Genomic DNA, 27,952 nt, shown 5'->3' with positions numbered 1-27,952 from the left:
GTTAGAATTTTGTTAGAATTCCAGACTGGATTGTGTTGGGAGGGACCCTGAAGATCATCTCGTTCCATCCTCTCACCTCCCACTATCCCAGGGTGCTCCAAGCCCCGTTCGACCTGGGGATGGGGCAGCCACAGCCACTCCCTCCCTTCATCTTCCTCCCTCCATCCTTCCCTCACTCCATCTTTCCTTCCTTTCTCCCTCACTCCCTTCATGACAGCATCACGCCCCCATGCAAACCCTTCTGCCAGACAAGTCCTTCATCCTCTGAGACATTTTATTACCAGTTCTGCTTTAGATTAAACAGGCTTTCAGTATATAAAAATAATGTATACAAATGAGCAGTTAATGGTTTACATTTCTGGCTTAAAGGCATTTATAAGTTACACATTCATTTCCCATCCCTCCCCGGACACGGAGCCGGCGCTGAAGCAGCTTAAATACAGCAGGAAGCAGCGGCTGCTGTGGCTGAAGCGAGAAAGGACGGGAGGAGGGACAGGAGGAGGGAGGAGCGGGTTCGATGCGCCAGGAGAGGTTTAATTGCGGCACTGCGGGGTTACTCAGCAGCAGCGGGGCAGGGCAGGGAGCGACAAGCCGGGTCCGGGCCGGTCCCGAGAGGTTCGTGCGGCTCCGGGGCCGCTCCTGCAGGCGGCAGCAGGGGCTGGGGCTGCCGGCATCTCCTGCGTGTCCCACCCGAGAACACGGGGAGCCCCAGGGCTGACAGTCCCGGTTCATGCCAGAGGCTGCAGGTGGATGCTGGGGATGCAGGTGGGCGGAGGTGCCACCACCTCGCAGAGAAACTTGTCCCTGCTGCTGATTGTCGCAGCTCCGGAGCCTCCGCAGCGCTGCTCGCCACAGCCTTGGGGCCACCCTGTGTGGGGGTGTTCCAATGCCCGCTGCCGCAGCACAGAGGAATTTGAAGGAAGACTTAGAAAACCATGAAAAGTAGCACCGCTGCCAGCCCCTGGCTCCGGGAGGTGCCCTGGCTGGGGGCTTTGCAGCAGGAGAACGCGGCTCTGGGGGGCTCTGCGGGCCGGGGGAGATGAGATGTGCAGGGGGATGTGCGGGGAGCGCTGCGGCCCTGGCTGACACCCCCTCCCCTCCCGCAGCGGCGCTCGAGGGTGGGACAAGGACACAGGGCCGAGGTGGGGATGGGACAGCCTCTCTTTTCCTTCCAGGACAAGCTGGAGCCCTTTTTGTGCTTCCCTGTAGCCAGGACGACCTGCCAGGCTGCGGAGAGGAGCTCAGGGACACGGCCAAGCAAGCGCCGAGGGTGCTGTGCCCAGCCCAGGCGGGCAGAGCTGGCACATGAAGCGGCTGGAGCGGCTCGGAGCGGGCACTGTCCCTCCACCCCGCCGAGCCCCGGGCCCAGGGACTGACACCCTGCGCTCCCACCTGCGTCGGGAGGACGGTGCTGGCCCGGTGCTGCCGCTGCAGGGACGGCGCCGGTCACAGCGCGATGTCCGGCGTCGCCTGCAGGCCCTGCCCCGCCGCCCGTTTCTTGGCGCTGCCGCGGGCCTTGTCCCCCCGCCGGTACGGGTTGTTCCGCAGATCTGCACCGGGGGAAGCACCGGGGCTGGGTGAGCACCGGGCATGGCCGGGGTCCCGCAGCCATCGCGTTAATGGGGAATGGTTTGGGTTGGAGGGACCTCAAAGCCCACCCAGTGCCATGGCAGGGACACCTTCCACTGTCCCAGGCTGCTCCAACCTGGCCTTGAACACTGCCAGGGCTGGGGCAGCCACAGCTGCTCTGGGCACCCTCACAGGAATGACATTTTTCCAAACCTTCAATCTAAAACTCTCCTTTGTTCGTTTAAAACCCCTTTCCCTTGTCCTGTCTGTCTGGGATTCGCCCCTCTGGGTATGAGGACACCCAGGAGGAGCCAAGGGCCGAACGCAGGGATGGGAGGAGCAGCAGCTACCAACAATCAGCCCATGGGACCCCGAGCATCGGCTCTGGGAGCCCAGCACTGCCCCGGGGGCTGATCCCGGGTGTCCGGGGCTGATCCCGGGTGTCAGCGTGGCACAAATCCCGGAGGAATCCCGGCGGGGACAGGGGGGGAAGCCCGGCAGCCCCCGCCCGCCTGCGCCGCCCCACGTTACCTACAGAGGACTCTCCTCGTTGAAGCTCACGTCGCAGAAGAGGCGGGACGAGCGTTTGCCCGTCCGGGCCGTGAAAGGAACAGTTTTGAGAGCTGAGCAGAGCGACCCAGAGACAGCGAGGAGGAGGAGAGAGGAGGAAGAAGCAGAACAGGAGGAAGAGCTATGAGACAGGGGAGCGGCTTTGCCATGTGGGATGTGAAGGTGTTTGCAGGTAGGTTTGGTCCCTGTGACGGGGTTTGGTGACCCCAGCTCCTGTGACAGCCCCTGCAGCCTCCAGCACTGGATCTGTGATGTGGGGACACCTGGCTGCTCACCTGAACTCATCTCTCACCTGAAATTATATCCTCAATGGCCCCATCTTTGCCTTCATAGATGAGAGGCTCCTTCACCATCTGCCTCTTCTTCAGCTCAGCAATCATGTCCATCTGCTGCCTCCTGGCCTTCTGGACAGGCAGCTGGGAGGGGACAGGGCATTGAGTGGTGTGATCACACCCAGAGGAGGTGGGGTACCCTCCCCTTCACCTCCCTCCCCACCCTCATCCCAGCCAGGGCTGGGGCTGGGGCCCCACCAGGACACAGACAGGGGGGCACCTTCACCTCAGGCTGCTGCTCACTGCCAGGGGAGCCGGATTCTGCCTCCTTGGCTGCAGCCTCTTGCTTCTTCCACAGCTCAATGTCCTGCTCTGCTTTCTTGGGAGAGAGGCAGGAAGGGTGTGCTGAGCCAGGGGAATCCAGGACTGCAGCCTCCTTCCTTCTCGCCACACAGCCCCCAGCTCACCCCAACCCCGTTCCAAAATCTCTGACCACCCCAAAGGCATTCCAGCCTGTGACCTCTGCTGGTTGCTCCAAAGTGGAGTCAGGTGCCCCAAATCTCCTCCCAGGCCTCAGAAACAGAGACCCCCACGTCCCCTCCTACCTTGTAGGCTTTGATGAAGCGCATGAACATGGGGAAGAAGGTGGTGGGGGGACTGGTCTTGGGGTTCTCCCCAAAATACTCCACGGCTGACTCATAGGCTTCCTGTGGGCAGAGACACCTGATGTGGGGGCTGAGCCCCATCTCAGCACCTCCTTCCAGCCTCTCCCACCTCCCCATCCTGCCTGACCCAAGCAGGATCCTCTCCCACGGGCAGAGGTGTGAGCAGAGGGTGTCCCCATGCAGGGACTGTCCCCATGCAGGGACTGTCCCCATGCAGGGACTGTCCCCATGCAGGGACTGCCCCCACGGCCCCACCCCAGCACCCACCTTGGCGGTTTTGCTGTCAGCCTGCAGCTTCTCCATCACCTCGGAGTTGACCTTGAGGAAGTCCTTGAGCACGGGGCTGTCGTCCTGCCTCATGAACTCCCTGCGGGTCAGCTCCATGCCCTGCTGCAGGCTCCGCACGTCCTGCAGGACCCCGTCCAGGGACACTGAGGGAAGGGAGCAGGGCGGGGTCAGGGCAGGCTCCGAGTGCCAGGGGCTGCCCCGACCCCCAGCCCGGGGCCCCTGGGCACTACCTGTGCCTGCCTTGTCGAGGAAGTGCAGCTCGGTGTGGAAGCCGGTGAGCTCCGGGTACTTCTCCATGATCACCCGCACCAGGTAATGCAGCAGCGTCTGCTTGCGGTCTGTGGACTTCATCTCGAGGAGCTGGGGCGGGGCAGAGTCAGCCCCGAGCCGCAGCCACCACCCCTGACCCTGCTCAGGGCTGCCTCTGGTGGCCCTTTGTCCGTGTGGCTGGGCCTGTGTCAGTCCCTCCATGCCCCAGCCGGGTCTGCATCCCTCCACTCTCATGGCTGATTCCCATCTTTCACCTTCCCCATGGCTGGGTCTGCATCTGGTTCCTCATCCCTACATTCCCATGTGTGACCTTCCTCCCTCTATCTCCACACTGGTCCCCATCTTCCTTCATCCTATTTTCCTCCATCAAGGTCCTTGACTCCTTTAACCTCTCCATATCAGGTCTCCATCCTTTCAGCCCCATCCCCCTTTTGCCTCTCCATCCCAACAGTCTCCTCATCCCTCTGTCCCCACAGCCAAACCTCATGTCCCTCCATCCCTACAGCTGGTGCTTCCATCCCTCAATCCCCACCGCAGATTCCTGTGTCCCTCCATCTCTGCAGCTGGTCCTTGTGTCCCTCTGTCCCCAGGGGTGTCCCTGGCAGTGGCAGTGTCCCCATCACCCCACACCAGGGCACCCACACCGGCCCTACCGCGTCGAGGCTCTGCAGACGGAAGCCGTAGGCAGCCCCTCTCTTGCTGCTGTTCATGTAATTCCCGAAGGCCAGGACGATCTGCAGGGACACCAGGGCTTGGGGACACGGGGCCAGGAGGGCACAGTGCCCACAGACACTCTGTGTGCACCAGCGGGGCCGCCTCCCCCCGAGCCCTCACCTCGAGGATGTGGCGCAGTTTGCTCGAGGACTTGAGGGACATGGAGGCGGCGATGATGGCGTTGAGTTGCTGTGGGAGGAAGGGAGGGAAGGAGGGAAGTGTTGGGGAAGATGAAACAGGAAAACCTTAGAAATATGATTGTCTGGCAAAAGATTTTGAGAATATAGAAACTGTAAGTGAGATTGAAATGAAAGCAAGCTTTGAGATCCCTCAGTTACTGAACAACTGGAAAACAATGGTGTGGCCAGCTGAAGGTGATCCCCTTTTGATGGAACAACACCCTCTGCTTGCAGACAGGCCCAAGGGGCAGAGCAGACCCTGCCAGCTTGGCAGAAGGGGCCCAAAGAGGAGTTTTTAGGGTTTAAAATGTAACACAGTGTGGTAATGTACTGATTCTTATAGGCTGTATGGGATTTGTATCTTGGACTAGATTGGTGAGTGAGAATTAGAATATTCAACACAGAAGAAGATTTATTGTATTGGAATGGGAACCTCACTGTCCTAGCTCTTACTTCTTGTCTCTTAGCTCTTGCCTTTTATGCTCTTACCCCTTTTACTCTCTCATCCTCTCATCCTCTCTCCCCCTCTCTTCTCTCAGCCCTGCTCTGAGCTGTGGCTGGCAGCTCCCAGCAGGGCCCTGCACCCAGGCCCTTTGCAATAAACCCCAAGTTCCAGCCCTGGCTGCAGAGATCCCTGGTCTCCGTCCATCCCCACCGTCCTACCCCAGTCAATCCTACAGGGCCGGGTGTGAGTGTGGCCGCAGGAGCCGCCCCCGCCCCGCCCGCCCCGCACGCACCGGCATCAGCAGCTGGGCCGTGTCCCCGAAGCTGCCCAGGAAGATCATGACGTTCATGCGCTCGGCCAGCCGCGGGATCTTGCTGAAGCGCATCATGAACTGATCCTCGTCCGAGAGCTCCTCCGGAGGCTGCTGGTCCCGCTCGAACTTCCCGATCAGGCTCCGCTCGTACTCGGTGGGCAGGAAGCGCAGCAGCAGCTCCAGGAAGTCGAGGCTCAGGGCTTGCTGGTCGTACCTGCGGGGAGGGGACACCCCTGGCACGGTCAGGTCCTGCTGCATTCCCGAAGCCCCCCTGTCACACTCGGTTGGTTCCCTCATCCCTCTGTCCCCACAGCTGGCTCCTGCATCCCTCTGTTTTTCTGTATCTGGAGCCTGCATCTCTCTGTCTCTCCATATGGATCCCTCCATCTCTCTTTGGTCCCCACATCCCTTCTTCTCATGGCTGGTTCCTGCATCTCTCCATCCCCACAGCTGCTCTCTGCATCCGTCTGTCTGTCTGTGCCTGGTCCCCACAGCCCTTTGTCTCAGACCTCATCCCTGCATCCCTCCATCCCCACAGCTGGTGCCTGCATCCTTCCACCTCTCCACATCTGATCCCTCCATCCTTCCACTTCTCCACATCTGATCCCTCCATCCTTCCACCTCTTCACATCTGATCCCTCCATCCTTCCACTTCTCCACATCTGATCCCTCCATCCTTCCACCTCTCCACATCTGATCCTTCCACCTCTCCACATCTGATCCCTCCATCCTTCCACCTCTCCACATCTGATCCCTCCACCCTCCATCTCCCTGTATCTGATCCCTCCACCCTCCATCTCCCTGTATCTGATCCGTCCATCCCTCTATCTCTGATTTTTCCATCCCTCCATCTCTCCATCTCTGATCCCTCCACGCCTCTATCTCTCTGTATCTGATCCTTCCATCCCTCCACCTCTCCACATCTGATCCCTCCATCTCCCTGTATCTGATCCCTCCATTCTCCATCTCTGATCCCTCCACCCTCCACCTCTCTGTGTCTTGTCCCTGCATCCCCACACCAACCCCTCCATCCCACTAAACCCTCCACCACCCCAACCCCTTGTTCCTGACCTTATCCCCCCCTGTCCCCCCCGGGGAGGTTACTCACGTCTCGATGGCCGTGCAGATGTCCTGGACACTGCGGCCGCCCTTGCGCAGGGTGATGGCCAAATTCTTGGCACGGTTGGACTCCATCAGGGTCACCTTGCTGGGGGCCTTCTGTGTGGCCTTGGCCTTGAGGGCACTGATGTCCAGGGCAGGGCCCTGTGCCTTGGTCTTGAACTGCTCCTCAAAGTCACTCATGTCCAGCTCCTGTGGGGACACACGGCAGGGAGGTGGCACAGGACATCTGGGGTGAGGACGGGGCCAGAGGAGCAGGATAAGGGTGAGGAGTGAGGACCAAGATGGAGCAAGGGGATGAGGATGGAACAAGGAGACAGGGAGGGGTGAGGAGGGGGTGGTGGGACCAGAGGATGGAGATGAGGAGGAAGAAACGGACAGGATGTGAAGGTGTGGATGGAGCAAAGGGACAAGGACAGGGTGAGAGGAGAAGCCCTCCTGATGCTGTGTCCCTCTCCATGGTGCTAAGGACTTCTCCTGACCTCCAGCTCCTCCTGCAGCCCCGCGGGTGGATGCAGGGTGGGCAGGAGGCAAGAGCAGAATGGCCAGGGGCACTGAGCCCTGCTGTGCCCAGCCTGGGGGCACTGAGCCCTGCTGTGCCCAGCCTGGGGGCACTGAGCCCTGCTGTGCCCAGCCCAGGGCACTGAGCCCTGCTGTGCCTGTGCCCTTGTCCCTGGGCTCACCTTCCTGTGCCTGTCCCCTTGTCCCCAGGCTCACCTTCCTGTGCCTGTCCCCTTGTCCCCTCTGCTCACCTTGCTGTGCCTGTGCCCTTGTCCCCAGGCTCACCTGCAGCACTTTCTCATCGTTGAGCTCCGTGAACACGGTGCCGTCGATCTGGCTCGGCTTCAGGGCCACCCAGTTGAAGACAGGCATGCGGAACTTGGTCTGGATCGGCTTCTTCACCTTCACTGAGGGTCACAGGCGGGGGGGGACGCATCACACCCAGCCCAGGGTACCCCAGACCCCTCCTGGGTCACATCCCCAGCATGCCCGGGTCACACTCACCTGAGCCATTGGCGGTGCAGGGGGCGCCCGGCCCGGCTGGGGGTTCCCCACCGAGGGGAGGGGGTGGCGGAGGGGGGGGCACGGGGCTCTCCGGCCCCCCCGGGAGCGGTGGGGGGGGCGGTGGCACGGGGGCACCCGGGAGGGGGGGGGCTGGGGGGGGGCCGGGGGTGCCCGCAGGCAGGGGGGGGGGCTGGGGGGGGGGGCGGGGGTGCCCGCGGGCAGGGGGGGGGGCGGGGGGTGGGGGAGGGACGGGATCAGCCCCCGGCAGAGGTGGGGGGGGGTGGGGGAGGTGGGGCCGGAGCCGGAGCCGGAGCCGGAGCCGGAGCATCTGCAAGGGAAAGCAGAGGTGGTGAGACGGTGACACAGCACGGCACGGTGCCACCGCACTGCCCCGAGTCCCCGGGCACACACCCACACCCCCGCCTCGCTTTCCGTGCCCAGGGAATCGCTGCCACCCCTCCCTGGTGCCAGGTGTCCCCTCGGGAAGGGGACATCCCCTCGCGGCCACGATACCTGCGCAGGTGGCGGTGGTGTCCCCAGAAACCACGGGGGTTGCGGGGGTTTCTATGACAACGGGGACAATTTCGATGGCGACGTCTCCGTCGGGCCCACGCAGGATCTGCACCAGCCCCTTCTCCTCGAGCTCCGCCAGCCGTCGCTCCAGCGCCAGCCGGTAACACTCCTGCGGCTGCGGGGACGGCGGGCTGGGCGGCCGCGGGGGGCTCAGCTGCTCCTGCACAGGTGACAATGGGTGACAGCCCCCGGCAGGTCACCCGTGTCCCTCAGAACCCGGTCCCCGAGCCCCAGCCTCCCCTCGGCTCACCCGCAGCGCCTCCAGCTCCCGCCGCGCCTGGCTCAGCTGCTTCTCCAGCTCCGCTATCTTGGCCATGGAGTCGTTCTCCGCATCCTGCAGCTTCTCTGTCAGCTGTGGGGGACGAGGCGCCGCCGCTCAGCCCCGTCCCCATCCCATCCCTCCCTCGGGGCTTGCGTCAGCGGCTCTGCCCACACACCCCCGGCCCACCTGGCTGACGTGCTCCTGCAGCTCCTCCATGCGCTCCAGCACCGCCGTCTTGGTCTCCGAGTCCTCCAGCAGGCCCCCCACGTCGAAGACGTTGTCCAGGTAGGCTTGGATCTGCACCTGCAGCTTCTCGCTCTCGGTGAGGCGCAGAGTCTGCCGAGGGACAGCAAACCGGGGTCACCAGCGGTAACAGTGACACCCACTCCCATCCCTGGGATCACCCACTCCCACCGCTGGGATCACCCACCCTTGGGATCACTCCCTCCCACCCTCGGGATCGTCCACCCTTGGGATCATCCACCCTCAGGATCACCCATTCCCACTCTTGGGATCACCCACTCCCAACCCTGGGATCACTCACCCTTGGGATCACCCAACCCCACCCTTGGGATCATCCACTCCTACCCTTGGATCATCCACCCTTGGATGACCCATCCTTGGGATCACCCATCCTTGGGATCACCCACTCCCACCCTTGGGACCACCCACTCCTGGGATTCCCCATCCCTGGGATCCCCCATCCCTGGGATCCCCCATCCCTGGGATCACCCACCCTTGGGATCACCCATTCCCACCCCTGGGATCCCCCACCTCCAGGTACTGGTCCAGCCCCAGGTGGGTGAACTCGTACTGCAGGAACACTCGGAAGTTCATGTTGTCCACCGAGTGCACCACGATGTTGATGAACTGCATGCAGGCCACCTGCGGGGACACAGCCCAGCATGGGGCCAGGATGGCTCCTGGGGACAGTGCCCTGGGGGCTGCACGGTGGGTTGGTGGCCCTTGGGGACACGGTGCCCCTGAGGGGCTTTACACAGTCCTGGGGACGTGGTGGCCTTGGGGACATGATGGCCCTGGGGACAGTTTGGTGGCTCAGCATGCCTTGGGATTTCATGGCCTGGGGACAGTTTGGTGGCTCAGCATGCCATGGGGACATGATGGCCTTGGGGGACAGTTTGGTGGCTTAGAAGCCCTGGGGACACAATGCCATGGACACAGTGTAGTGGCCTAGAAACCCTTGGGGACAGCAGAACAGCCCTTGGGACATGGCAGTCCTTGGGATGTGCCACCCCAGGGCAGCACGGTGGCTCAGCAGCCCCTGAGGACGGGGTGGCCTGGGGAGAGTTATGGTGGCCTGGGGAGAGTTTTGGTCACTCAGCATCCTTGGACAAGGACAATGTGGTGGCTTAGGAGCTCCTGGGGCATAATGGCCTGGGGACAGTGCAGCAGCCTTGGTGACAGGATGCCCTGGGGACAGCAGAGCGTGGCCCCCAGCAGCCACTCACCATGAAGTCAATGTTGGTGTCCTCATTTCGGAAATACTCCATCAGCTTCTCAAAGCGATTCTTCTCCCCGCAGACCTGGGGGAGCAGGGGGGACATGGCCAGGGGACACCCAGGAGGGTGACAGCACAGGAGGTGCCTTTTGGTGACACCATCCCAACCCTGACTGGTGCTGCCAGGCACCCGGCCCAGCTGGGACATGGCTCTGAGGACACATGGTGGCATGGGGACATCAAACCCAGTGAGTGGAACATCCCTGAGCCAGCCAGAGGTTTGAGGGTGGGGCAGGGCTCTGCCACACACAGGGAAACTGAGGCACAAACCCAGCTGGAGCACAGATGTTCAGGTGGGGACCGGGTGTCCCTGCTGGGGACCAAGTGTCCCTACTCACCTCCTTGAAGTTGTCAAAGGCAGCCAGGATGATCTCGTGTCCCCCTCGGACCAGGCAGACAGCAGCCAGCAGCTCCAGCACCAGAGCCTTGGTCCTGCAGAGACAGGGGGTGTGAGGGGGCTGGCACCGAGGGGACAGGGGGGACAAGGGACACCAGAGGGCAGGACAGCTCCTACCTGGCACTCTTGTTGTTGAGGCTCAGGGTGATCTCGTTGACACAGGCTGGGTGGTTCATCACCAGGCTGAAGCCAGACTGGGGAGGGGAAAGGAGCATCCATGGGGTCCTGTGTCCCCCCGGAGGCACTCAAGGTCCCCACCAGGCAGGACGTTGAGCGAGGACATCTCAGAGCCAGGGGAAGCAGAGCCGGTCCCAGCCCGGAGCTGCCCCCGCGGGCTCGGGGGATGCCGGGGGAGCCCCGGGCGGGTCCCGGTGGATGCCGGGGGATCCCGGGGGAGCCCCGGGCGGGTCCCGGTGGATGCCGCCCGCTCCCACTCGCACCTGGTAGTTCATGATGGCGCGGAGGCACATGATGCACACATGGACATCGTCCTTCTGGCTGACGAGCCGCGAGTTGCGCAGCGTCTTCCTGCTGTGCGAGGGGTTCAGCCTGGCCGGGGAGAGCGCGGCTGAGCGGGGCCCGGGGCAGCCGCGGGCGCAGCGCAAAGCGGGGACAGCGCAGGGGGGTGGCAGCGGGGCGGGGACACCGGGGCACCCACGGGACAAACCCTCGTGTCCGTGCCCGTCTAGAAGCCCTGGGGCTGTGGGATGGGGTGGGTTTTGGGGGTCCCCTCGTGCACACGGGCGGTCTCGGAGGCTCACCGGGGCGGGCCGGAGCTGCCGGGTGACCTGGGGGCACTGTCCCCATCGCTGCCCGGGGCACCGCAGGGGTGGACGTGGCGGAGGAGGAGGGTGTGGATGTGCTGGTTCGAGAGGCAGCAGCTGGAGGCGCGTTAGAGCCTGCAGGACAGGAGGGAGAAACGGGGCTCCCGCGCCGCCCCGGGGACACCCGCGCTCGGGGGACAAGGGATGGGACCTTGCCACGTCCCTCCTGACCTGTCCCTGGGGCCGGCAGGGACACCCCGGCTCCTGCGGAGCTGCTGGCAGGCGCCGAGCGACCCCCGCGGTGCCCGGGGGTACAGCCCGTGGGGTGACCGCGGTGGGTGTCCCTGGGACCCCCCGCCCGCCGGGGATGGCCCTGTCCCCAGTGCCGTGACCAGCAGCGGGGTGTCCCCGTCCCGCCGGTGCCCCGTCACCTACCGTCAGCGCGTCCCCGGCAGCGTGCAAGAGAAGAGCGGGGTTAGACGGGGCTGCGGGCACCAAGCGAGAGCCACCAGGACCGGCTGGGGGGACACGGGGGACGCAGGCCCGTCCCTCCGCCCCGGGTTTAACCCAGGGGCTGCCATTTGCTCCCCCAAAATCTCCAACACCCCCAATTTTGGTGAATTCCTGGGGTTTAACCAAAGCACCGCAGAGCAGTGCCGGGGTGGGGACCCGGTCCCAGGAGAGGGACAACGGGGATGTGGCTTTGTCGCCACCCTCAAACCAGCAATGGGCGCCCATTTTTAGGGCCGGGCCTGCGTCTCTCTCCCTGCCAAGCCCCTCTCCAAGCGCGGGGGTGCAGCGAGGCGACAGCGGGGACGCGGCGCGGGGACACGGGGACAGCTGGGGACGGCACCACACGTTACCTTACAGTGAGGGGCCGCGGCTTGGAGGAGCCCTGCGTGGGGGACGAGGAGCTGCTTTTGTTCAGGTCCTCCAGCGACCTCTCCTTGCCCTTGTCAGAGCCGGGGCTGTTCTCTGAGCTCTCCATGTCGTACCTGATGGGGACACGGGGACAGGTGAGTTGTGGCACCCCAATACGAGCAGATGCCCCTCAGGGATTTGGGGAGGTTCTGCTCAGCCTCAGCCATGGAGCATTGCCCTGAGGACAAGGAAAGGCACCCCCAGGGACCACCCCAGCCCTGCTGAGCCCCAGGGGAGGCTGAGCCCAGCTTGGGGACAGGGGACCCGCTGGGGACGTACGCGACGGAGCACTGGGCGAAGGCGAGGTACTCCAGCAGCACGTCCAGCCCCTTGTTCTCCTCGTTGAGGAACTCCTGGACCCAGCTGGAGGGTGCAGAGGGTTAGTGGGCTCTGCCAGCCCCCACATCCTCCCTCCCCCTGTGTTCAAACACTCAGCAGAGCCACCCCCTGCTCAGAGGTACCCAGCAAGGGTGGAACGCGCTGGGGACATGAGGTGGCACCATGAGCTGGCATTTCTGTGAGTGCCACGATGAACCTGATAGAGGGGGAACACAGCCCAAGGGCTCTCCTGCCACCACTGCCACTGTTGTCACCACTACCACGACAGGACAGCCTGGCCCTGGGGACAGTAGGCACCCCCCACCCCACAAGGGTTCAGGACAGTCAGGATGGGGACAGGGGGGGCACCCTGGGGGTACCAGGGAGCCATAATGGGGTTCAGACCCCCCAGCACCCACAGCTGCCTCAGCACCCTCAGCCTCCCATCAGAGCCCTCCCAAGGGGCAGGATGAGGCCACAGCCCCCACATCCTGCTGTCACCCTCCAGGCAGAGCCAGCACACATCCATCCCCATCCCAGAGGAGGTGGCAGCAGCTGGGTGACGATGCCACCCCAGCCTTACCCGATGTAGTTGGTCCTCAGGGAGATCTCCAGCTCCCGGAGCACCTGCGTTGACTCCTGCACTCTCCTCTTGAACTGTGGGACAGGGAGAGCCATTGGCACTGTCCCTGTGCCCAGCCTGGCACGGGGACCAGGGCACCAGGGTGCAGAGGGGACCCCTCACCTTCCTGCTGACCCCACCCGTGTCCAAGTAGCTCTTCAGCTTCTGGATGTAGGCAGATGGGGGGTTCTTCACCTGGAACCGCTCCTGCAAGCCCAGAGAGAGGCTGAAACTGGGCCATCCGCTGTGGCAAGGGACGTGCCACTGTCCCCACAGCAGCCACAGTGTCCCTGTCCCCACCCCTGCTTAATGAGGTTAATGAGGTGCTGTGTCAGTAACGAGATGGATGTCAGGGCTTGGTACAGCCAGACTGATGCCCAAACCATGCCACAAATGGCACCTGGGGACAGGGATGGCACTGGGGACACTCTGAGCTTGAACCTCACCTGGTCACAGATCAGCTCCCACTTCTTCTCGTTGTCATACTGGCTAAGCAGCTTCATCTTGTCCGGGGGCAGGTTCATGGAATTCTGTGGGTGAAGGGTGTCAGTGCTGGGGGTCACCCCAAAAACACCCCAGGGATGCAGAACCCCCTGCTCAGAGAGCACTGGGAGATGGGGACACCCATGGGACATGGGGGAGGTTGGTGGGAGGATGGGGACACTGGTGGGACATGAAGATTCCAGAAGATGGGGACACTGGTGGGACATGAAGATCCCAGTGAGAAGATGGGGACACTGGTGGGACATGAAGATTCCAGAAGATGGGACACTGGTGGGACAATGGGGACAGTGGTGGGAGGATGGGATCAAGGTGGAAAAATGAAAGCAGCATTCTCAGGATGGGGACACTGGTGGGACATGAAGATCCCAGAAGATGGGACACTGGTGGGACAATGGGGGCAGCGATGGAACAATGGGAACAGTGGTGGGAGGGTGGGATCATGGTGGGAAAATGAAAGCAGCATTCTCAGGATGGGGGCACTGGTGGGATGATGGGGACACTGGTGGGATGATGGGGACAATCCTGGGAGTTTGGGAACACCACTATTCCCAGGATGTGACCCATCAGTGATGCCCCCACCTGATGGCCACCAAGGGGAGGGGTGGGGTACAGGAGGAAGAGCTGGACACACCCACCCATGTCATGAGTGCCCCGTGTGCCTCAGCCAGCCCAGTGCCAGCAGTGCCACACGGGGTGAGGGACAGGGACACGACTGGTGACACAGCCGAGGGACCCAGGGACACGACTGGTGACAACTGAGGGACAGGGACACGACTGGTGACACAACCGAGGGACCCAGGAGCCCGGGCTGTGCCTGGGGGGTCACCCCTGAGTTCCCCCCACCACAGATGGTGACGATGCCATCTGGGGAAGGCAGTGTTTGTTGAGATGATGATGTCAGGCCTGGCTTGTCCCCGCATCCCTCGCTGTCCCCCAGCCCCCACAGGATGTGACGTGGTTTCCGCTGCCGAAACCACCCCCGCCACCAGTGGGACACGGCCCTGCCCCGCTCAGGGACACATGGGGCACCTTCATGGGACACCACCATGGCCTGGGCCAGGCTGCAGCTCAGCTGGGCTCATGGGTGGTTTATTTTGCTGAAAAACCCAGGTTTTGGTGGGTGGCAGGTGCACGATGGCACATGGAGCAATGCACAGCCCCAGCCACCCCTAAATCCCAGTCCTGGGGTTCCCTGAGGAGGAGGAGGAGGATGGGGATGTGGGGAAACCCTGGGAAACCAAGCTAAAAATAGCAGGGCTGGCTGGGGAGACTGGGCTGGGGGTTTGGAGATTGCAGCTGGAGATGGCACCAACCCAAGAATGGATGGGGTCCAGTGTCCCCCTGCTGCCCCTGGTGCTAAGGACCCCCAGGACATCCCTGCAGGGTGGAGAAGGATCCTCCAGCCTGGGCAGGGAGAGCTCAGCTTCCCTGGGGATGCAGCAGGACTGGGATCCATCCCTTGGACACGAGCTGGGGTGCATGCCATGCTGGAGCAACCACATCCTTGCAGGAAGGCATCTCCCAGGGCTTTGGTTGCCCACAGAAGAGCAGGTCCAAGGGGAGAGGTCCCACTGTGGTGGGCAGGAGCAGAAACCTCTCCACCAGCTCCAGGGAGGACCTGTCAAGCTGCTTTTGCAAGAAGCCAAAAGCAGGAGCTGTGGGTGGGGAGGAGCTGGGTTGGGCTGGGGCTGGCATGAAGAGCTGGGCAGGGCAACAAATCAGGGTCTGAAATGGCCTCACTGTGAAGCCACTGGGTTCTGGAATGGGCAAGGTGACAACAGCACCTGGCTGTCACCATTGCTGGTCCCGAGCTGCCCTCCTGGGATGGATGAGGGTCAGACCGAGGGGCAGCGCTGTGCCAAGAGGGATCACACACCCAGACACCCCAGCCACACCTGAGGCACCTCCGTGGGACACCATTGGCACAGAGGGGATGGTGGCACCTGCCACACAGGCCAGCTTTAAGGCATCACACGTGGGACCTGGACCCAGCAGGACCCTGGGTGGGACAGGACCCCGCTCGAGGGTGGGGCAGGGCTGTCCCCTGGAGGTGGCTCTGCCCCGAGCCCCGCCGTGCCTCGGTCCCTCCCTTGCGGGCAGGATGTGGCACAGCTCGGTACAAAGTGGGTGGTGGCTCCTGCCGGGTGGGCTTGTGGTGCCGGGGAGGAAGCGACTCCGCTGAGGAGCCTCAGCCGGCAGCACAAAAAAAACCAAAAAAACCAAAAAACCGGTTCTCATTTCCTGCCGCCGGGAGGGGAGACGGCTGCTGGGGGAGGTGGGGCAGAGTAGGAGATGTGGGGCACAGTGGATGATGTGGGCACAGTGGGTGATGTGGGGCACACTGGGGGATGTGGGGCACAGTGGATGATGTGGGCACAGTGGGTGATGTGGGGCACAGTGGGTGATGTGGGCACAGTGGGTGATGTGGGGCACAGTGGGGGATGTGGGGCACACTGGGGGATGTGGGGCACAGTGGGTGATGTGGGCACAGTGGGTGATGTGGGGCACAGTGGGTGATGTGGGCACACTGGGTGATGTGGGCACAGTGGGTGACGTGGGGCACAGTAGGGGATGTGGGGCACAGTGGGTGATGTGGGCACAGTGGGTGATGTGGGCACAGTGGGGGATGTGGGGCACAGTGGATGATGTGGGGCAGGGTGGGTGATGTGGGGCACAGTGGATGATGTGGGGCACAGTGGGTGATGTGGGGCACAGTGGGTGATGTGGGGCAGGGTGAGTGATGTGGGCACAGTGGATGATGTGGGGCAGGGTGGGTGATGTGGGGCACAGTGGGTAATGTGGGGCACAGTGGGGGATGTGGGGCACAGTGGGTGATGTGGGGCAGGGTGGATGATGTAGGGCAGGGTGGGTGATGTGGGCACAGTGGGGGATGTGGGGCTGGGTGGGTGATGTGGGGTACAGTGGGGGATGTGGGCACAGTGGGTGATGTGGGGCACAGTGGGTGATGTGGGGCAGGGTGGGTGACGTGGGGCACAGTGGGTGATGTGGGGCACACTGGATGATGTAGGGCAGGGTGGGTGATGTGGGGCCGGGCAGCAGCCAAGCACCCCACGGGTGTCAGAGGAAGGACTGGATCCTCCTCCTCCTCCTCTTCCTCCTTTGGGGCCAAGGATGAAGGAGCCAAGGATGGGGACTGAGTTGTCCCCAGCACCCTCATCCTGCCCCTCCCAGGGCTCCCCGCAGCCTCCCAGCCCAGCCCGTCACTGAGTGGGTGCCACCAGTGTCCCCCAACGTCCCTGCTGTGCCACACGGCGCCCCCGAGCCTGCAGGGCCACCCCAGCCATGCCCACCCCAGGGCGAGCTTGGCTGGCACCCAGCACCAGCTGAGGGCTGAGCCAGGCTTTGAAACCAGGGCCAGGGGAGGTGAAGCAGCACCAACATCATTTTCTGCTACAAAACAACCTTTTGCTATGGTGGCTGGCAGGGCTGGAGCTATTTTGGGTGTCAGACACCTCATTTTGTTCCACACGTGAGCAGGCAGCGCCGGGCTGAGCACCAGGGCTGGCACAGAATGTTCTGGCACCCCAGGGAAGGGTTTGTGCTGTACAAACCAGCAGGCTGAGCCCTGGCAGAGCCGTTTCTGGGGCACTGGATGTGTGTGCACAGAGAGGGCATGGGCAGCACGTGGGCTGGGACACGATCCCAGCCAGCACCAGGCACTAAGTCCTGCCACAGGGAGGGGACAGGGCAGGGGACAGCCCCAGGTGGTGGCTTGGGGGCAGGAAGGACCAAACATCTCCGAGTGCCCGGGTGACTGATGGGCTCTGCCACTCCTGGGATGCTCCAACCCTCCTGGGCACAGAGCACCCGAGGGGGTTGGGACACGGTCCCACTGTCCCACGGTGTCCCCTCCAGTGCCCCTGAGTACCCCTGGGCCTGTTCTCCTGCCTCTTCCCAGGGCTCAGTGCAAGGCACAGGGCAGAGCCAGGCCCACCCAGGGCTCCCTCAGGCAGCAAACTGGGCTGGGGGACACGGCCAGGACCTGCTCATCCCATCAGGGATGCAGCCAGACCCAAACCCACCCAGCGTCAGGCGGGAGGAGACAGACAGACAGACAGACAGACAGACTGTCCCCAGGATGGCCGGGGGGTGGTGGCAGCGGGCTGGGCTGGGCTGGACTGGGCTGGAGTGGGCTGGGATGGGCTGGGCTGGACTGGGCTGGGCTGGACTGGGCTGGGCTGGACTGGGCTGGGCTGGGCTGGGCTGGGCTGGGCAGCCACTGTCACCTGTGGCTCCAGCTCTATTTTAAGAACAAGCAGAAGCTGCTGGAGCTCAAACCAGGGAGAGGAGCCTGATCCCACCAGTGTCCCCTCATCCCTGCTGGGTTCCTGCCTGCCCACCCTGCCCTGGGGGGTTCACCCAGGGCTGGATCCAGCAGCACAGGAGGGCTCCTGCCCAGGACACTCTCCAGGCCCTGGCCCAGCAGCTGGTGGGTGACAGGCAATGTCCCACCCAGGACACAGGTGGGGACACCCTGGGGCAGCCCCACATCCCCCAGCCAGCCTTGGCCACCGTGCTGGAGCCAGGCTGGAGATGGATCCAGCAGGAAGCTGAGGACCTGCTCTGTTTCCTGCTGGAGCCGAGGCTGACGCTGTGGCCAGGGCTCGCTGGTGACCTGGGGCCAGCAGCACATCTGCAAACATCTGCAAACATCTGCAAACATCTGCAGCGCTGACGCTGGCCTTGCACTCCCCCAGCTCCTGGGAGAAGAGGCAGCAAAGCCCCAACCAGGCAAAGCTCCCAGCTGGAGCAGCCCCTGTCCCAGCCAGCCCCTGCTTGATTTTGACTCCACCTCAACTCACAATTCCATTTATATATTCTCAATTAATGCCCCTTGACCTGCAAAGGGAGGGAAATCCTTCAAGCAGGAGTATCTGGGCATCCCTATCCCAGCAGCAAAGATGCTCTTCCTCTGCTCCATCCCAAAAATCCACCAGGTCACATCCCAAACTGCTTGGCACAGGACAACCCTCCCATGGCTCTGCCAAGGCAGCATCTGCCACAGTGCCCCAGCTGGGAAGGAGCCAATTTTTGAGAATGAAGTTTTGGGAAACTAAATTCCCATTTCTTGGCACAGAATGGGTGTATCCCCTTCCTGGCAGCAATTTGGATCCTCTAAGCTCCTCCCTGGGCTTTTCTGCCGAGGCTTTGCACCATCAGCTCTCCCAGTTTGGGATGTCCAGCCCCAAAGTGATTTGCACTGAGCTCTCATGGCATCACTGCAGCCATAGCAACATTGAGGTCTGGATCGTGTCCCACCAGGAGATTCCCAGCTCATCACCACCTGCTCCACCTCTGAGCTCAGGAGTAGAAAAGTTGAAGGCAGAGTCAGGGAATGTGTTTGTGGTGAGTGAGGGCAGAGGGACCCCCTGTCCCCACCCCCCCGGGCTTCTGCTGCCCCCACAGCCACGAGAATGGGGAAGGGACTGTGAAAGGAGGAAGCAGAATTGGGACAGCCACTTTCACAAGCACTCGCTTCCCCTCGGGCCATGTCCAGCCCCCTGGGTGCCCCTTCTCCTGGAAAAGGCCTTTCCCTCGGGATGAGGGCACAGAAGGTGCTGCTGAGAGCCTGAAGCAGCGTTTTCCCCTTCTCTGATCATTTTTGGTTTAGGATTTCCAACCTGCTGGGCCCGGCCCGGCTGAAAGTGGCGCTTCCTGGGGCCTCACAGTGGAAACACCCCGGGGCTCTTCCTGCCGGAGCCATCAGAGGCACCGCCACCCCACCCAGCCTCCTGCCAGCCCGGCTGTGCCCCGGGAGTCCCGCGGGGGTCCCTCACCTTCCTCACCTTCCTCACCTTCCTCACCTTCCTCACCTTCCTCACCTTCCTCACCTTCCTCACCTTCACTGCGGCTGCGGGGATCGCTCACCCCCAGAAAATCCCATCAACTCCACGAGATTTAAAAGCTCCCAAGGAATTCGCGCTCGTGGTTGGGATGGGGCACCCCTGCGAGCAGATCCCGGTCGGTGCCGGCGAGCGCATCCCGGCACTGTGGAAGCTGCGCCCGGCGCGGGATGGGCACAAACGGCTCCATCTCCCCTGCAGGGGCTCCGGGGGGTTAAAGCAGCGATTCCTTTTCCTCGGGGCATTTTTGGGGAGGGCACGGCAGGGTTTGGAGCGGGTGGCGCGGTGATGGGACTCGGCCCTCCCGGCGCGAAGGTCACGGCCGGCCCGCCCCGCTCAAGGACGGAGCAGCGAGCGGGAGCCGCTCTCCCGCAGTCCCGAGCGGCTCCCGGGGCTGCCACCCATCCATCCATCCATCCATCCATCCATCCATCCATCCATCCATCCATCCATCCATCCCTCGGCATCGCCCGCTGCCCACCGGCCGGGGCTTCCCCTGCTCCGGGGAGGAGGAAGAGGAGGAAGAGGAGGTGAGCGAAGCATCGCCATCCGCAGCACCGGCTGCTTGCGGCGCGCTCCGGCCCTGCCGCCGATCCCGCCATGGCGGAGCCCGCCCGGGCTCCGGGACTCGGGGTCACCCCGAGAATTTGGGGGTTGGATCCCCCCCCCTCAAGGTGAGAGCGAGGAGGGGAGGGAGCGCTGGGGGTCATCCCGGGCCAGGGCTGAGCGTCCCCGGGAGAACGAGGTGACAGCGGGGCAGTCAGCATTATGAATAAGAACATCAATTAAATAATAAACCAAATAATTAACAGAACTACGGAATAGTAACAACACGACGATGATAACGGCGGTAACGCCGCTAACGATGCTGATACCGGTAAGGATGCTGATACCGGAGGGACCCCCACCCTGTCCCCCCGTTTTGTGGGACCCCCCCGTCCTGCCCGGTCCCGTCCCCGCTCACCAGGACGCGGCCGAATCGCTCCTCCAGCTCGGCATTGCCGGGCATGGGCTGCCGGGGGGGCGGCGGCGCGGCGGCGGCGGCGGCGGCGGGGGCGGCCCCGGGCTGCGGGCGGTGGTCGCGGGGCTCCCGCGGGGCCGCGCCCCCCTCCAGCCCCCCGGCCGCGTTGCCCATGGCGGGGCGGCCCCGGCTCCCAGCCCAGCTTCGTCCTCGCCCGTCCCCGCCGCCTCTCGCCGGCGTTTGCAACTTCTGCGGGCGTTATCGCGCTATAAACGCTCAGCCCGCCCCCGGCCCCCGCCCCGGCCGCCGCCAGAGGCGGCTCCGGCACCTGCGAGGCTGCAGGGAGGGAGCGGAGCGCTGCTGCCCCGGCCAGGATCACTGCAAACCATTTGCTTTATTTTATTTTATTTTATTTTATTTTATTTTATTTTATTTTATTTTATTTTATTTTACTTTGTTTCATTTTATTTTATTTTACTTTATTTTATTTTATTATTTTTATTTTATTTTTTTATTTTAATTTTATTTTTTTATTATTATTTTACTTTATGTTATTTTTATTTTATTTTATTTTATTTTATTTTATTTTATTTTTTATTTTTATTTTACTTTATGTTATTTTTATCTTATTTTATTATTTTATTTTTATTTTATTTTTTTATTATTTTACTTTATGTTATTTTTATCTTATTTTGTTATATTATTTTATTTTCTTTATTATCTTTTATTTACTTTATTTTATTTTCTTTTTTTCTTTTTTTACTTAATTTTAGACTTACTTTTATATTATATGAAATAAAATTTAATATTAAATGTCATATTTTGTCATAAATGTCAAATTTAATAATAAATGTCATTAAATACCATGTAAATAATAATTTATATGATATTAAATTAAATTATTTTACTTTATTTTCATTTTTATTTTATTTTATTTTTTACCTTATTTTAGACTTACTTTTATATTATATTAAATAAAATTTAATGTTAAATGTAATAAATAATAATTTATATGATATTAAATTAAATTTGTTTTACTTTTTAATTTCATTTCTATTTTATTTCTTTTTTTACTTTACTTTAGGCTTACTTTTTATATTATATTAAATACAATTTAATATTAAAATTAATAAATAATGATTTATATTATAGTAAATAAAATTGCTTTTATATTTTTATTTTATTTTTCTTTTATTTATTGTTATTTAACTTTATTTTTTTAAAATATTGCTCTTGAAGTTTTTCTATTATTATTTGACTTTATTTTATTTTTATTCCTGTTTTCCCTTTATTTTATCCTTATTTATTTCATTTAATTCTATTCCTTATTTTAAATTTACTTTCATTCTATTTATCTATTCAATTTTTGCTTTCATTTTTATGTTCTATCTGTGCATTCTTTCATTACATTTTCTTTAACTACTTTATTTCAGCCTTATTTCACTCTATTATTTATTTTATTTTAAAATTTCCACTTATTTCTATTTTTATTCAGGCTTTTTGTTTGAATTTCCTTCCATCCTACTGTAATTTATTACTGTTTTATATCATTTATTTTTATTTCATTTTAGATTTTTTCTTATATTTAAAAATAAATTTTAATTTATAATTAAATAACAATAAATTTAGTGTGCCCTGGGACCGGGATGTGGCAGCGGATTCAGCCCCTGAGCATGTGGCCCATCTCAGGATCCTGCCAGGGCAGCAGGGCTGGCACAGAGCAGATCTGCTGAGATCCAGTGAGGTTCAGGGACAGACACGGAGATCTGGTGAGATTTGGTTGTATTTGGTGATATTTGGTACAATTTGGTGAGATTTGGTACAATTTGGTACAATTTGGTGAGATTTGGTGCAATTTGGTGCAACCTGATGAGATTTACCAAAATTTGAGGCAATTCACCAAAATTTGGTGAGCTCTACCAAAATTTGGTGAGATTTGGTGAGATTCACCAAAATTTGGAGAGATTTGGTGAGACTTGATGAGATTCACCAACATTTGGGGAGATTCACCTAAATTTGTGATATTTACCAAAATTTGATGAGATTTGGTGAGATTCACCAAAATTTGGAGATATTTGGTGAGACTTACTGAGATTCACCAAAATTTGGGGAGATTCACCTAAATTTGTGATATTTACCAAAATTTGATGAGATTTGGTGAGATTCACCAAAATTTGGTGAGATTTGGTAAGGTTTTATGAGATTCACCAAAATTTGGTGAGATTTGATAAGGTTTTATGAGATTCACCAAAATTTGGTGAGATTTGGTGAGAGTCACCGAAATTTGGTGAGATTTGGTAAGATTCACCAAAATTTGGAGATATTTGGTGAGACTTGATGAGATTCACCAACATTTGGGGAGATTCACCAAAATTTGGTTATATTTACCAAAATTTGGTGAGATTTGGTGAGATTCACCAAAATTTGGTGAGATTTGATAAGGTTTTATGAGATTCACCAAAATTGAGATTTGGTGAGAGTCACCGAAATTTGGTGCTATTTGGTAAGATTCACCAAAATTTGGAGATATTTGGTGAGACTTGCTGAGATTCACCAAAATTTGGAGATATTTGGTGAGACTTGCTGAGATTCACCAAAATTTGGTGATATTTACCAAAATTTGGTGAGATTTGGTGAGAGTCACCAAAATTCGGTGAGATTTGGTAAGGTTTTAATGAGATTCACCAAAATTTGGTGAGATTTGGTGAGATTCACCAAAATTTGGTGAGATTTAGTGCTGTTCAGTGACACTCACCAGGGCTGGGTGAGACTGGGTGGGATTCCCCGAGTTTTGGTGAAATTTGCTGAACCCCGAGATTGGAGGAGCAACTGAAGGATTCCGAGGGATGGGGACGGATCCAGAGGAGATCCCAACAGTCCTGGGGGATCCCAGCCCCTGCCCAGCCCCAGCGCTGCCACATCCTCACCACAGGCCCTGCCAGGTGTCCCCAGGTGTCCCCAGGTGTCCCCAAGGTGCCACAGGGACCGGGCAAACGCGCCCGGCCTGTTCTGCCAACCCCAAATTCCGGGCAAGGGACACGCCAGGACAGCAGGCACCCATCCTCATCATCTCTGGGGATTCAGGAGCTGGGAGAGGACTCATGGAGAGCTCAGCAGCACCAGAACTGGGGTCACCCATGTTTGGGGTTGTTCTGATAGCCCAAGGCTGAATTTTGCAGTCAAAATCTCTGCTGTTAAATATTTCAGCTTCTCGTTGAATATTTTAGATTTCATCTCCCGATCCAGGTTTTTAAGGGAAGGCATTGCAGCCTTCCGTGGGCACAGGGACATCCTGGTGTGGTCCCAGAGCTGTGTCTAGGGTGAATATTGTCCCCTGGACCAGGGGTGGGACCAGGGCTTCCATCCCACACTGGGGACAGGCTCTGCTGTGGGGACTCCAAGGTCTGGGAGCTCCAGGATCATGGAATGGTTTGGTTTGGTTTGGTTTGGTTTGGTTTGGTTTGGGCCTTAAACAGCACCCAGTGCCACCCCTGCCACGGGCAGGGACATTTTCCACCAGGCCAGGCTGCTCCAAGCCCTGTCCTTGGACAGGGTAGGGCAGCCACAGCTGCTCTGGCCATGAAACCCCAGAGCTGTGGGGTTTATTACTGTTTTATACAGTTTATTTTTATTTAATTTTAGATTTTAGATTTCATTTTAGAATTCTAGATCCAGGCAGCACCTCCCTGCCCTCAGCTGGAAAAGGCTCCGAGGATCTGGAGCTCCGGAGCCCCAGCAGGACCAGGGCCAGGCCAACAGTTCCATCTCCTGGCCGCGGGGAGGGCTGCGAGGGGCAGGGCTGGGAAAGCCTCCTGAGACACGTCCTTGGCAGGGCTGGGTGCTCTGTGAGGGGTTTGGGTCCTGCTGATCCCTACCGAGATGGAAACAGGGAGCCAGGCTGGGATTTGGGCTGCTGGAGGTGTTTGGTGCAGCTGGGGCAGGGCAGTCCTGGCATCAATGGCAGCAGGAGATGAGCTGGGGGAGCAAACTGCCCACCCTCAGCCCTGCTCTGGGCACTGGGATGTCTCTGGAGGGGCATCCTGCCCACCCTCAGCCCTGCTCTGGGCACTGGGATGTCTCTGGAGGGGCATCCTGACCATCCTGCCCACCTCTCAATCCCATCCCTGGGCACTGGGATGTCTCTGGAGCAGCATCCTGCCCACCTTCATCCCTGCTCCAGACACTGGGATGTCTCTGACGGGGCATCCTGCCATCCTGCCCACCCTCATCCCATCCTCGGGCACTGGGATGTCTCTGAAGGGACATCCTGCCATCCTGCCCACCCCTCAACACTGGGATGTCTCTGGAGGAACATTCTGCCCACCCTCATCCCTGCCCCAGACACTGGGATGTCTCTGGAGGGGCATCCTGCCATCCTGCCCACTCCTTATCCCTGCTTTGGGCACCGGGATGTCTCTGGAGCAGCATCTTGCCCACTCCTCATCCCATCCCTGAGCACTGGGATGTCTCTGGAGGAACATTCTGCCCACCCTCATCCCTGCTCCAGACACTGGGATGTCTCTGAAGGGACATCCTGCCATCCTGCCCACCCTCATCCCATTCCTGGGCACTGGAATGTCTCTGCAGGAGCATCTTGTCACTCCTTATCCCATCCTCAGGCACTGGGATGTCTCTGGAGGAGCATCCTGCCCACCCTCAGCCCTGCCCTGGGCACTGGGATGTCTCTGAAGGGGCACCCTGCCCACTCCTCATCCCTGCTTTGGGCACTGGGATGTCTCTGGAGCTGGGAAACCAAACCAAACCAAAGCAGCCAGACTGCCCGTGGCTGGTGGGGGGATTCACTGCTCCTCTCCAGGGTGATGGTTCTTGAGCTCCTGTGACCTCCAAGAGCCTCCTGACCCCTCAGAACGTGGCTGGGACCTTTGGGAAGTGAGGAGCTCTTCACCTGAGGAGCTTTGCTGGGGGGTGAGTGCATCCCAGCTCCTCCCTCCATTGAGCCACCCTGACATCAGCCTGTCCATGGGGACAAGGATCTGGTCCCTGGCACCACATCCTTGTCACCACCCCGTCCTCCTTGTCCCCTGTTTTCTCTCCTTTCACTGCTTTCCTGGTGTTTGGAACATGAGGGTGTTTACCTGGCAACTCCAGTTAGCCCAGGGCTGGTCAATTCCTGTGATAGAAGTCCTTAAAAAACCATTCTAGAAACTGCACATTCAAATAATCATCTTCAGTGAGTGCCCAGGGCTACATTTCTTACATTAAAGGTGATTTTAGACACTTAAGTTTGTTTTCTTAATTAATTTCAATTCCCTGGAAAACACAAGCAGGAATGGGGTGGGTTTTTTCCTGAATTTGCAGATCCACAAAAAAACAAAAAACAAAAAACAAAAAACAAAACAAAAAAAAACCAAAAACAAAAAAAAAAAAAAAAAACAAACAAAAAAAACCCAACTAAAACAAAACAAAACAAACAAACAAACAAACAAAAAAACAAAAAAACCAAAACAAAACACCCACCTCTTTCTTGATGTTAGAGCCACCGAGCCACCCAGGCAGTATTCCCTCATCCAAACAAGAATTCCCAGTTTAGATTGTGCAGCCTGAAGTTCCATAAAGTTCCAGAAACTCCAGGGTGTTTGGACAGCTGACCCCACCTCGTGTTCCTCAAGGAGCTGGACCTGGGGTGCCTGAAATACCTGAGATAAGGTGGGAACCCCTTCTCAAGATTCCCCAGGTGAACATCACTCCTCCTTTCCACCCCCATGGAGCATCCCTGGGCATTTGAGGACATTTTCTGGGGTTGTGTGGTTGAAGTGAAGATCAGCCCAAGAGCCTGTCTTGGTGGAAGGACAAGATCTTAATTCCTTTGCCTCTGAGATCCTGAGATTAGAATTCTATTTTCAGCACTGCTGAATTTCTCAGAGGCTGTAATGAGTTCCAGGTATAATTCACTCTCCATTCCTTCCTGAATTACAGATTTTAATGTGTTAAACCATGGCAAGCAGCAGAAGGAGAAGGAACACGTGTGCTCTGTCAGTAAATAAGCTTCTTCTGTAGATAAATCAGATTTTTACAGTATAAATATAGGTTAAGAGAGAAAAAGTTCATGCCTGGAGTCCTGGGACTTGGATTTTCAGGGCTATGAGGAGTTTGGAAAGCAGAGGAAGATAAACATCTTCCCAACCAGAAATATTTTGGTAATGTCCCATGGTAAATAGCTCATCAAGGGATTGATTATACCCAACTTGGTGTTTGCTTATCATCTACAGCTTGAGCACATTCAGCCTGTTCCCCAGGGATGGGCTTGGAATCTGGGTAATGAGGAAAACATGGAATAGATGGAGGGTAAAAACTGGGATGTGATCTGTGGGAAAGGGGCTCCTCAGCCTCCCTCTGCTGCTCTGGCACAGGAAATGCTGAGGGCAGAATATGGAATATTTGTGTGTGTGTGTTTGTTTGTTTGTTTGTTTCTAAGGAGTTTCTTCTCCAGCTAGGAGCAGGGAATCCACAGCTCCTGCTGGGAGCAGGGGAGGAAGAGGAAGCAGGTGAGTTCTGTCAGGATGTCTCTCCCAGCTGCTGCACCCTGTGAGGAGTCACGGAGCCGTTCAGGTTGGAAAATCCCTCTGAGACCAAGCCCAGCCATTCCCCAGCACTGCCACCCCTGCCCCATGTCCCCAAGTGCCACATCCACAGGGATTTTAAGCCCTGGGCAGCTGTGTCAGGGCTGGAGAACGCTTTGGGGGAAATTTTCCCAATATCCAATCCAAACCTGCCCTGGGCCAGCCTGAGGCTGTTCCCTCTCCTTCTGTCCCTGTTCCCCCCGGTCAGGAGCTGTGCAGAGCCACAAGGCCCCCCCTGATCTCCCTTTTCTCCAGGGAACATTGGGGATTTCCAAAAGGGCTCCCCTTTCACCAGCAGCAGGTCCATACACAAGTTTCCAAATAAAATTCCTCCTTAAATTCCGTCCTCCATTTCCAACAGGAGATAAGAGCACCAAAACCTTGCCAGGTGACAATCTGGTGCCACCCCTCAGTGGTCACACGGAGCCAGCAGCCAAGGACAATTAGCAACAGGAACAGGCTTTGGCCACAAAAATTCGAGTCAGGCCTGGCAGGGAGAGTCTGTGCCACAAGGAGGGGACAGGGAGGTGACACATCCCTCCCCACAGCCCAAGGCTGCAGGCACCAGGGCTGCTCTGCCATCTCTGGAGGCTGCAGGATGCCAAGCTGGCATTTGGATGCCAAATCCTGCCTGGATCCTCCTGCTGTGATGGCCACCAGCTTCCAGAGGGTTCAGCAAAGTGGCCAGAGCAGATTTGTCACCTCTGCTCCAGCAGCAGCTCTCAGGCTCGGTGTCCCTTTCAGCTGGGTCCCAGACAGAGCTCTCAGACTTGTCCCCCCATGGAGTGGGGGATTTGGTTCTCTTAATAATTAATTTAATTCTGTTTAATTTATTTAATTAATTTGTTTTGGATTTGGTTCTGTTCAATAATTAATTTAATTCTGTTTAACTAATTTAATTAAATTAATTAATTTGATTCTGGTTTGGATTTGGTTCTGTTTAATAATTAATTCAACTCTGTTTAATAATTTCATTTAATTAATTTATTAAATTCTGGTTTGGATTTGGTTCTGTTTAATAATTAATTTAATTCTGTTTAATTAATTTAATTAATTAATTTCTGGTTTGGATTTGGTTCTGTTTAATAATTGATTTAACTCTGTTTATTTTAAATAATTAATTAAATTCTGGTTTGGATTTGGCTCTGTTTAATAAAAAGAGCAGTTTCCTCCTGGCCCCTGCTCCAGGCAGAGGAGGAGGAGGAGGAAGGGTGGAAGCTGTGCATTATTTGGCACAGCTGGAGCCTGGCGCTGGGC

At 57.8% G+C, this 27,952-nt stretch overlaps 1 protein-coding gene and 1 long non-coding RNA gene across 2 annotated transcripts; one reads left to right on the top strand and one right to left on the bottom strand.

Annotated features, from left to right (window-relative positions):
• Window positions 1–256: 256 nt before the first annotated feature.
• FMNL1 (formin like 1) lies at window positions 257–20,288 on the bottom strand. The gene is given in 27 exon segments (XM_071450740.1): window positions 257–1,550; window positions 2,432–2,555; window positions 2,698–2,790; window positions 3,017–3,118; window positions 3,344–3,507; window positions 3,595–3,724; window positions 4,288–4,368; window positions 4,469–4,537; window positions 5,265–5,499; window positions 6,394–6,596; window positions 7,191–7,312; window positions 7,410–7,680; window positions 7,682–7,737; window positions 7,923–8,142; window positions 8,233–8,334; window positions 8,431–8,580; window positions 9,019–9,129; window positions 9,714–9,788; window positions 10,102–10,195; window positions 10,278–10,354; window positions 10,601–10,709; window positions 11,788–11,919; window positions 12,125–12,208; window positions 12,747–12,820; window positions 12,909–12,992; window positions 13,232–13,315; window positions 20,118–20,288. Coding segments are annotated over 27 exon segments (3,321 nt in total). The 3' UTR covers window positions 257–1,446.
• Window positions 20,289–22,143: 1,855 nt separating this feature from the next.
• LOC139601601 (uncharacterized) lies at window positions 22,144–25,532 on the top strand. Its single transcript, XR_011682967.1, has 2 exons — window positions 22,144–22,306; window positions 22,347–25,532. It is a non-coding gene; the product is annotated as an uncharacterized lncRNA (long non-coding RNA).
• The last annotated feature ends 2,420 nt before the right edge of the window (window positions 25,533–27,952 follow it).

Source organism: Agelaius tricolor, unplaced genomic scaffold (genome assembly GCF_023055355.1).
Source record: "Agelaius tricolor isolate 1412-34295 unplaced genomic scaffold, bAgeTri1.0.p SCAF_31, whole genome shotgun sequence".
Taxonomy (NCBI): domain Eukaryota; kingdom Metazoa; phylum Chordata; class Aves; order Passeriformes; family Icteridae; genus Agelaius; species Agelaius tricolor.
This window is presented reverse-complemented; position numbering and strand designations above follow the sequence as displayed.